This window comes from Babylonia areolata, chromosome 6 (assembly GCF_041734735.1).
Source record: "Babylonia areolata isolate BAREFJ2019XMU chromosome 6, ASM4173473v1, whole genome shotgun sequence".
Taxonomy (NCBI): Eukaryota; Metazoa; Mollusca; class Gastropoda; order Neogastropoda; family Buccinidae; genus Babylonia; species Babylonia areolata.
In genome coordinates, this window is record NC_134881.1 from 15,458,751 (window position 1) to 15,470,086 (window position 11,336).

At 45.1% G+C, this 11,336-nt stretch overlaps 1 protein-coding gene across 1 annotated transcript; it reads left to right on the forward strand.

The window, feature by feature from the left end:
* The first annotated feature begins 8,896 nt into the window (after positions 1 to 8,896).
* On the forward strand, positions 8,897 to 11,168 carry LOC143283300 (uncharacterized). The gene is made up of 2 exons (XM_076589484.1): positions 8,897 to 9,115; positions 9,772 to 11,168. The coding sequence occupies exon 2, from the start codon at positions 9,815 to 9,817 to the stop codon at positions 10,841 to 10,843; it is 1,029 nt and encodes a 342-aa protein (XP_076445599.1). The 5' UTR covers positions 8,897 to 9,115; positions 9,772 to 9,814; the 3' UTR covers positions 10,844 to 11,168.
* Positions 11,169 to 11,336: the final 168 nt, after the last annotated feature.

The following is an 11,336-nucleotide window of genomic DNA, read 5'->3' on the forward strand; positions in this document are numbered from 1 at the left end:
CTGCTGGGATGATGTGGACAGAACCCTTTCCCTCTGGTCCCTCGGGGGCCCGGGCCTTGTCAATAACACCAGCTAATGACTGGAGGAAAGCTCACGGGCTTAGCCAGCGTAACCTTAACCATTCCGCCCCAGCCTCTTCTCCTACCTCTACTCCTCTCCTAACCCGTGTCTTCTTTCTCCTGCCGATTGTGCCCCGGTGAAAACCAAGTCACTCCAGGCCGGCCCGGGTTCTGAGCTGGGCTATTGTGCCGTGCCCCCAGGAGGGCGAGGGACTACACAGAACGGTGATAGGTGGAAGTGGGGAAACAGTTGCTAAACTTATGCCTGTGGACCCTGTCCGTTGGTGTGCTACTGGCTAACAACAGCGGCCATGACTCTTGTTTTACTACATTGGGACCGGTGGCCTCAGTGTGGGGGGAAAAGTCCCTGCTGGGACATAAAAATAATGGTTTTGGCTGCAAGCTAGCCGTGTCGTTATGTGTCTCTTACTATATATAGACCCCTGAATGGGCTGTTCAAAACCACCACGCATATCGTGACAAACTGAACATAAAACGCGCGCTTAAGTCATCCAAGCTAGCTGACAAAAAAACCCAAAACAAAACAAAACAACAACACTGTGACATATCGTGACAAACTGTATAAATTACGTACGACAGAGTCAGTTGTATTTGTATTTCTCTTTTCTGTCACAACAGATTTCTCTATGTGAAATTCTTTTCACAACCAGTTAAAGGAAAGAAATAGAAAAGGAAGAAGCAACACAACAACAAAACGGGTTTTGTTGTTGTTGTTGTTTTGTTGTTGTTGTTTTTGCCAGCTAGCTTGCAGGAAAAAATACAAAAAAAAATAGGTGGTGCTCTCATTTTAGCGACGCGCTCGCCCGAATTTCACATAGAGAAATTGGAAGACTGTTCCAAAAAAGCATATGAACCATTTATTATAACAGTAATGAAATAAACTAGAAAAATGAGTGTGCAAATGATAGCAGATGTAACAGATCAGATCAAATCATGAAGCTCAAAGGGTCCACTCCAGGGCTGATGATTGCCCGTCAGTTCTTCAAACTCGTTGAAGAGAACATAAAATACTGAAGAGAACATAAAAAGCTGTCACAAAGACCGATTTTCCACGTCTCGCTTAGTCCACGTAATATTTTTTGTTTAATTAAACCAAGTTTATAACATTGAAAGTAACACAAAATGTCTTACTCACCTACGTACGTTTCTGTGCACGTAAAATTGATTAAAACAAGTCAAAATCAAGTTTAGAGTATTGATTTCCGACAAGAAGTGAAAAAGAATGACCCGCGGTTCATATGCTTTTTATGCTTTTTTGGAACAGTCTTCCAATTCCAGCATCTATGCGTTTGCTGTTAAGCGTGATTTTATAAGAATGTTTCGTCAAAATGACGCAAAGTAAACGTCATTTGACTGGGTGGAGGCGGTCATGGGTAAAAACATATTCATAATTAGAATACAAACTGCACGGGGGGTGAAGGTGGGTGGGCGATAAACAACCGACACAAAGAACCTGAAGACACTGGAAAACAGTGAGTGACTTTGAGAAAGGCTCGAGTACAAATCGATAATATGATAATATGAGCTGACAGGACATAAAAAAAGTATCTGCTGTGAAATCTGATCACGTTTTTTTGAATAATAAAATTTCTCTCTTTCTCCAAAACTCACACACACACACACAACACACTCGCGGCGGGAAAAGCACGTGTGCGGCCTTCTGTTGTCGGGGAGCAGGCTCCCTGTCCGTGCTTTGCGAGCAGCTTCCCAGTGTCAATAATCCAGTGTCTTTGTGTGAAAGAACCTCCAGTTCAAGCCCCCCTACCTGCTACCACCATCACCAAGACGGCAGCATTTTGTGGCAGCTACTATGCGCCTGGGGCAAGGAGCGGGAAAAAGCAGCAGATCTAACGAGCATCTACCCGTCATCCGCCCCCTCCCCCCCCCCCCACCCCCCTGCACGCACACCCTCCTCTGAAACTCCTGCTCCCTGGCTTGTACCCCACAGGGTCTGAGAGGGGGCGGGGAAGGAGGGCGGGGGTGAAGTAGACAGGGCGACAAAAGATGTTTTATCGAAGCTTCTCTCCTTGATCACGACCCTCCGTCTTGTTAGCGCCTGCCGCCCCGCCTTGTTCTCCCCACGGCACAAGCAGCCTCGCGACTGCTCCACAGAGGATCACGGTCTGGCAAAACACATTCAAGCCGCCAGTTTAATTTGGAGGCTTTTGTCGAGACCCAAAATTGATACCTATGAAGCAGAGGCGGGGCCCGTGAAAAAGACTGACTTTCACAGCCCGGCCGGGCCTTGTACAACAAACTTGATTCAGTTTACTCCTCCCCCACGAGCTCCCCACCCCACCACTACCCCCGCCCAGAGCCATTGTCAGTCAGGCCAGCCCGACGCGCTTAGTCCTTGGGACCTGATCTTTTCACGCTTTCTTTTTCTCCCTCTCTTCACCACGGGCTTGATACATGGAAGCCTGTTTCATTTGATCCTTCTCGCTGTCAGTGAGTTATGACCCCTATCTGTACTGCGGCACAGGCTGAGTGTGTGAATCCAGCTTCCCATTTATTGTAGCATAGGGGGTTTGCAATTGATACGGTAAAGAAAAGTACAGGGACTAATTCCCATAAAAGCAGCAGCAGCAGCAGCAGCATCACTACTGCCTCAAAGCCTAAATAAAACATGTTCCCATGTTCCCTTCAATGTCGAGAACAGATCATTGATTGTCTTATTTATATGCATGTGTGTACGCGTTTGCTCTCTCTCTCTCTTCTGAACGATCATAAGATGGTGACTGCAATTAGCAGTAGGAAATGGGCAGCCTCGTTCATGACAAGATAGTGATAAGAAACTCTTGTGAGAACTGGACAATACAGCTTTCAGAACTGGACAATACAACTTTCAGACAATTTGTAGTCACGAGAAGATCTGTTCACTCAACACGTCTAGTCCATTGTAATGCGTGCGCATGTGTGCGTTTGTGTACATAATTATTGGCTCTCTGTGTGTGTGTGTGTGTGTGTGTGTGTTGTACAAGCGTAGGTGTGTTTGTGGGTTTGGGTATGTGTGCACGTGTATGTGTACGTGTGTTCTTAGAATATTCTATGGGTCTACTAGCATAGCAAAAACCCTGTTAGTCCGCGATACAGCCGTGATGCAGCAGATGGATATGTTTACCCGGCTACTATAGTACTTACACATATTTCTTTCAGCGAGAAGAACCCCGCCATGTGGACAGATGGCCACCATAGGGCCCCGGGGTCTGTCCAGGCACGGACTGAATAGTACTTATCTACAAAGGGGACGGAAGAGGACACTTCAAAGCACCATGATCAATGAGTGAGAGCGCCGAAGAAAGAGGGAGTTCAAAGACAGCCATCCTTTACGAGCATAAGCACAAAAGGACCGCCGCTTGTGTCATCACACTTGATCAATGGCGAATATGGCCGGCTCCAAACACCTACTCCCCCTCTCCCCTCCACTCGTATCTAGATACAAGTGCGGTTGATGTTTCCACGGCTGTTTGACAGAGGACTGGCCTGCATGTAAGTGCAAGCAAAACGATGGCAATTAAGGCTGGAGGGAACCTTTTTCTTTTCATAGGACAGACCGCCTTGCACGGGCACAGCTTGAGACGCGTCGCCAAGCTTCTCAAAAGGTGTCCTGTTCCTACAATACAGGCTTGTCCTCAGAGACTGTAAAACCACTCGATCGGTAAACATGCAGAAAGAAAAGACGTACACAACAAAGACGACGTCGCCAGCGATTTCGGGTGACTGAATAGCAAAGGTCTGTTTATTTTATTCTATTTTCATTTTTTTTAATTTTTTATTATATTATTTTTTTTACGAACAATGGCAGAATGGCTTGAAGTGAAACTGCATACACATCCCTGTAGGTCGCTTGTTGTCTGGGTAAGGTGCGAGAGCCTCTCACACTTACTGACTGTATTAATGCTTTTGTTTACTTTCTATCTAGCTTTTTGGGGGGGTTGTTGTACTTATTGTGGATATGAGGATTAGCCAGATGGCGGAGACCTGATGCATACAGAGACCGTGGTACAGTTCACATGTGTTGGACAAACCGAGGCCTATATACTACTTCAATACATTGGTCTGCGGCGAATGTTACTGTGGCCTTACCATTAGTTATTTCTGTATCTTTGACGAGCTTTATTCAAGCACCTTACCTTTCTGACTCTGGGTTACATAAGGTTATTACCAAACTTGTTTACAATGGCAGCATAACAAAAGCACAGTGACTTTATTCTTATCACGTTCATTACAAAAACAGTTATGAAAAAGCAACAATAAACCATCATATTGTTGCCTGCACAGCGATGTGACAACGGTCGTACAAGAAATTGCCCATTCGTTCATTATACGAATGAACGTGGGAACTGCAGCCCGCCAGCGCAGTAATAATCTCTACATCAATTCTTTTCGCGACTTAAAAGAATTTGAAAAGAAAGAAAAAAATATATATCGATACAGGAATGGAATTCTTAACGTAATTTTCTCTTGAGAAAGGAGAAATCAGTTCTGAACCAAGGTCTACTCTTTCGAAACATAAGATTCATTTTTAACGGTTGAATTAATAAAAATGAAATGAGATTACGAATATTTTACAGTCTACAGTTGTAAGTGTTTGGATTATTCAAACGGATCAAACCATAAGTACTACAATTATGTATACATCGACAGCTGTAAAGACACAGGGGAATTGTTCAACTTGTTTTGACCGGATCAAATCAAATTGTGCAGTAAATAGTAGTGCAAAAACAACCGTAGTTGTTTTCTTATATATTTTACAGAATTCTTTTCCAGCACAGCATTCAAACTGTGTTCAGTAGATTATTATTATTATTGATATTGATATTTTTTTAAATTCATGTTTTAAACCTTGAAAACACAATCAATGGACTTCCGCGGTTTATGAAAAGAATGTGCAGTTCACAAAGATGCGAAAAGTATCGATATTTTCACTGAATTTTTTCCCCCAAGTATTTATTTCCGATCAGCTCTTTCTGTTTACATTTTTTGTGGCACGATGATGACAAAACGAATGAGTAAAGAAGAGAAGCTACAAAATAATGTTAAATTGACTGAAACGCACAGAGACTGTCACACAGGTTGAAAAGTTGTTTGTTTCTGTTTCTGTCTCTCAAGGAGGCGTCACTACGTTCGGACAAATCCATGATTTTTTTTCATACGCAACACCTCATTTGCGAAGGAGGCGTCACTACGTTCGGACAAATCCATGATTTTTTTTCATACGCTACACCTCATTTGCTATGCAGATGCCTGACAGCAGCATAACCCAACGCACTTGTCAGACTATGAGTGCCCGCTTATAATATTTGTTACCTATCAAAGTGGATTTCCTTTTGCATAATTTTGCCAGAGGACAACACTCTCGTTGCCATGGGTTCTTTTTCAGTGCGCCTGCATGTAAGTGCAAGCAAAACGATGGCAATTAAGGCTGGGGGGGACTTGTGTCTTCGTAAAACTGGATGACTCACTCTTTTGGGTGACATCTATATATTCAAGTCAAGCTGTATTGTGAAGTGTAGGCGGATGGGACTTTTAAACAACGCTATGTCAAACGAACACAGTGTCATCTTTCTCAGACTTGTCATGCACCTTTGAGTGAGAAAGCCTCTCGCATGATTACAGAAATGTTCAGTCAAGGGCAGTACCAGTAAAAGTTCTCGCCGATGTCCAACGCCACTTCACACTTTGATCCATCGCTGCCATGCCATGCCAAGAACCAGGAAAACCTGCCACCTTCATGGGCAAAAGCAAGGCCAACAATGGGGAAGTCTTCCACCAGTCCTCCTGACAATCGCCGACTTTTCCGCTATCCACCCAGCAACAATGCTCCATTTTCCACCAGGATGCAGACGTGTTCGGACAATCTTTTGGCAGCCGTGAGGAAGAAATATGGAAGCAGACGGGGATTGAGCAAGAGGTCTTGGGAAATGGGTATGGTTCAGCGAGCTGGGCTGAATGAAGACAGAGGCAAACAGCGAGAGGTGGGAGACAGGGACTCCTCCACTGACGCCGTGTCCAGTCTCTGCCTTCAATGAGGCGTGGTGATGAGACCCTGGCCGTTTCTGCCCTTTCTCTTTACTTGGGGAGATTCCTCCTACTCACACGTCAAGGGGAAAACCGATGTGGAAAGGATGGTGAAGGGAGCACTTTCGGTCTATACTGTGTGTGTGTGTGTGTGTGTGTGTGTGTGTGTGTGCGTGCGCGCGCGCGCGCGTGTGTGTGACTAAGCCGATTGTTAACATTGGGGACAGTAGGCGATACGAGCGATAACGTTTTTTCTTCTCCTTTCCATACAAAACAGGAAATGAACATACCAGCATCCTATTTTATATCCAGTTATTAATTGGAAATCATGCTGGATTCCGAAAAGCAACAAAGAGCCAGTTAAAAACTAGATCGTGAACCATTCCCATTATTCTTCTTTTTAAATGGTTTCCATATGATATTTGCATAACTGGAAATTAACCCATGCTGCTCTGTACTATTAAGATTTTTACACTTTCCAACGGGACTTCCTACGTAAACCAACCCCTTGATAAATATATATTTACCATATACAGAGCAATAACTGGAAATTCACTTGTATCTTTTCAAAGCATTGAATCGTTTATTTTATTTTATTTTTTTAGTTTTCAAAATCCAAAACATTTACATGATATAAAAAATCATACAAGAACAAAAACCATAACTAAGGAACTAGAAAAATATGCCCTTGGAATACTAAATACGTATAATTATGAAGATGGCAAAGAACGAAGTATATGTCCTGTCAGGTTCATAAAGTAAAAACATTATATGAACCAAGATCTGATAGAGAACACAAGGAAACATGGAATGAAAAAAGCCAGCACACAAACAGGGACAAGTGCTGCGCTAACATTGTGTCCCATGAGGGCCACAGAGATGACCTCAGCCACCGCCACGTGAGGGGAGACAAGGTCTGATTTCACGCCACGTGCTGCACGTGCTCAGCATCACAGGACCATAAGCTGACCGCCTCGTCTTCTGTCCAAAACCTCTGGAAGCGGTTTTATTTTCCCTGAAGGATTTTAGATGAATGCAGTGAGGGCTACTAAGGAGTTGTGTAAAAACGGTGGCGACTTCTCGTGCTGACAAAACAACTGGGCTTACAATGATTTCTTCCCTCTCACCCTGTTTCTTGTTTGAGTGTATCGAAGCGGTTTGCGCCCTTGTGGTATAAAAAAAAAAGAAGAAAAAAAAAAGAAGTAAAAACAAACCCACATGATTACGTTATAGGCACGACATAATTTTTGGATTATTTTTTCATGAGTCGTATAATTTATTTCATGTTACAACACAACTTGTGCTTCCATGAATGTATTTATATAAATAAATAAATAAACACACACACACACACACACACACACACACATATATATATATATGTGTGTGTGTGTGTGTGTGTGTACACGAGAGAGAGAGAGAGAGAGAGAGAGAGAGAGAGAGAGATTTGCACAAGCGCATAGAAAGACAGATAGATAGATAGACATTGTTGATTTTTAATGACTGCATACATTCTTTTCCCCCTCTCACTGTTGCTTTCATTTCATGGCAATGTGGAGAGGGTGGGTGACCAAGAGAGTCACTGGAGTGAGGTGGGACTGGGATGGAGATTCGTGAGACAGTTCGCTGTCCCCTTCAAGGAAAATGATCAGAAAGTTTGTGCTTTGGACGACCAATACTAGGAAATGTGAAGGTCAAGTCTGGGCAGCTTCCGGAAAATTTGTCGCCATTTTTCACCCCCGAAAAAAAGTACAACGTATTAATTAGTTGTCATAATGATAATACGTCCATTTACAGACAACAGAGTAACATTTCAAACAAATAATGCATCAAATGGCGCACCATGGCTAATGTGGCCAATAGTAATGATGATGATCATCATCATCATAGTAGTAGTAGTAGTAATAACAGCCAAGGCCTTATTTTAAAGTCATAACAGAAAATGTCGGAAATATACATTAACTTGTGTTAATGCGCGCGCGCGCGAGTGTGTGTGTGTGTGTGTGTGTGTGTGTGTGTGTGTGTGTGTGTGTGTGTGTGTGTGTGTGTGTGTAAGCTACTCACGAACATGACCATTCGGTTAAAATAAATCCACTCAACCCAAGTGATGATGCGCTCGAACTGATGCTTATTTCAAAACATCACATACCTACCCCCAGGTCTGAAATGACATCGCGATCATCAACCATGTTGGAGCCAGAATGTAAAAGTGTGTATTTAAGGCCAAAATACAAGACTATTTCATTAGTGTATATGCTTCACAGAGAAGAATGAACCAGAATCAAAATCAGTTTTAACTATTATGTAGCCAGATATGCTAAATTGATTACCAGTTTACATAAGCGAGAAAACAAATTGGTATAAATGAATGAAGAAATGAATGTGGGTAATTGAATAACACTTTCAACAAAAAAAAGGGCAAAATGATTTAGAAAGGGGTTCAATGTGTAGATAAGATGGTGACTGGCTTCAAGTGTTACAAAACAACAACAACAAACCAACAACAAACAAAACTCTGTCAACGACGTGTTTATGCCCATCCCCCTTCTCCACATGGCAGACGAGTTAAGACTTTCCCCCCTCCTCGAACCGTGCGAGTGTGTCCCCCAGTGATTGGTCGCCGAACCAAGATTGACGTGTCGCCGCACGCGCTTCTGTCCCACCCACCAGCCAGGACGGGCGGCGACGCCACTCCGAGATGGGATGGACTTGAAGTTTAGCTCTCTGGGGGTGGGGAGTTTGGGACTATAAAGATTGGCGGGGGGACATGACAGCGGTTTAACGGCCAACTGATTCTGTCGTCTGTCGCCTTGCAAGTCGCGATACAAGGTGGTAGCAGGGGAAAGATTGCTCACCCATCCACTCGCTGTGTTGTCATCTGTCCGAGAAGGCGTTAGCTGCTGCATGCTTGTGACTACTGTGGATACTTCAGATCTTTGAGTTGGAAAAAAAAAGGCAATCGTGGTTTATTCTTTCCCAGCTCAACGAAAGTAGCAAGACTGAAGGAAACTCAGGTAAGAAACGAATTCTTGAATTTTGATATATAAAATGCGTGAGTGGAGTTGAGTGTGACGACCAGTGAACTTATGTTCTTTTGAGGCCAAGTTGTCCGGTGCTGGGGTTTTTGATGTTTTTTTTATTGGTGTTGGTCACCGAATGCGAGAACCGTCCGAGTCTCTCCACAAATAAAATAATGTGAACACTGTCTTGTGTGTGTATTTTATTGTGCAAGAACAGATTAAGATTTGTGAGTTGGATAATGTGCTGAAAAAGCTGTACATAATTATATATATTATTCTAATGTTAACGAAGGCTTTAAGTGTTATATGTATATCCATGGTAGTCAGGAAGGGAAAGTGAGAGAGTGTGAAAAATAAATAAATGAATGAATAACTAATTAAGTAGTTAAGTAGACAAACATCACCTTATAAACTCAAGCTTATCGTGTACTGTTTTGTTTGGAAATACCGGTCCAGAAATCTTAACCGAAACCAGATCACTTAGATCAGTTGTGTTTTTTTTCGGGAAAAAGTGGCGGCGATGGCGCTTTTGTGTGTGTGTGTGTGTGTGTGTGTGTGTGTGTGTGTGTGTGTGTGTGTTTGTGTGTGTGACGCTGGTCTACTTATAACTCGTCCACTGACTTAAAGCAGTCGTTGTCTCCTTTTCGCAGAAGCCGTCAAGGAGGTCAGTCGAGCAGAACACCAACAGTGACCATGGCAGACCAGGACTCTGACGTTTCCGATCAGCTTATCTCCGTAGACGATCTGGATTCGGAAGACGACGACGCCGACTTCAACCGACAGATGAAGGCAGCCAGCGATGGCATCCACTCATTCCCAGCCGACCACTCCTCACCTCCCTGCCCCATCCCAGGCTCTAAACCCTTCGGCAGTCACGGCGGCGGCGGCGGCCTGACCACTAAAATGAAAAAGAAGGCTTCCCTGGCCAGCAAGTGTCTGGACGAGAGGGAGCTGCAGGCGCTGAGGCTGAAGATCAACAGCAGGGAGAGACGTCGCATGCACGACCTGAACGCGGCCCTGGACGGCCTCCGTGAGGTGATGCCCTACGCCCACGGCCCGTCCGTGCGCAAGCTGAGCAAGATCGCAACGCTGCTGCTGGCCAGGAACTACATCCTGATGCTCAACAACTCGCTTGACGAGATGAAGAAGCTGGTCAGCGACATCTATCAGACCCACCCGCCCCCTGGTCGGGGCAACGGGGGGCCACTGCCTGTTCATCTCCACGGCGCTGTCACACCTACACCCTCCCCTACCCCTACTGTGGCTGCTGCTGTGTCTGTGAGTGGATCGTCTTCTACTGGGGCTGCGGGCAACCACCCATCCCACTCCCACCCCGTGACTCACCCTCCTGCCCCTCCTCACGTCCACATGCCCCTGGCTCTGTCGCTGACATCGCTGCAGGGAGGTGGTCCTGCTGTGATGTCCAGACTGTCTCCCCGGGACCTGTCTCCCTCCAGCTCTCCCGGTAAATCCTCGGCCCCCTCCGCCGGTACAGCTTTGGCGGTTCTCACCTCCCCCGTCTCGGCTCCCGCGCACCCTTCGCCCCACGCCTCTCTGTCTCACGTCCATGATCATCACCGACCTCTGATGTACGGGCGATGGCACGCGCCCTGCACGTGCAACCAATGTCTTGTGGACTCGGTTCGCTCCCCCTTTCCTGGCCACGTAGGACGATTCCCTTTTCCCCTTGTCACAGCTTCCACTCCCTCTCTGCAAAAATAGTTGTAATGATACAGTAAGCATATAATCATGGTGATCGTACGTACCTGGCTCTTCACGTTTTGAAGACTGAGAGCATATCTTGGACTCCATTCTTGTTACACAGAACTTCACGCTCTGTAGATCGCCCCTATGGGGCATGGGACATCTTTTCATTCATAACTCGGGCAGGCAAGAAACGCTTGCCACGAACAAGGATGACTTAAGTGTCACCCGGGGTACGCTGTTCACCACACCGTGAAATAATGCGCGAAATGGTAAAAACATGCTTCACCTCAACGCCTTCTCTTTGAACCTTGCCTTTTAAGTGGCCTCAGGTGTATGGCCAACGGGGATAACCATCCTGGGAAAGTGGGGGAGGAGGGGGGTGGGGGTGGACCTGACCTGACTGCTGACACCAACAGAACGACAGCGCTTTAAGATGTGCAGGAAAAAACAACAACAAACAAACCCCCAAACAGCCACCTTTTTATTTTGGGTGTCTGTGGTTCGAACT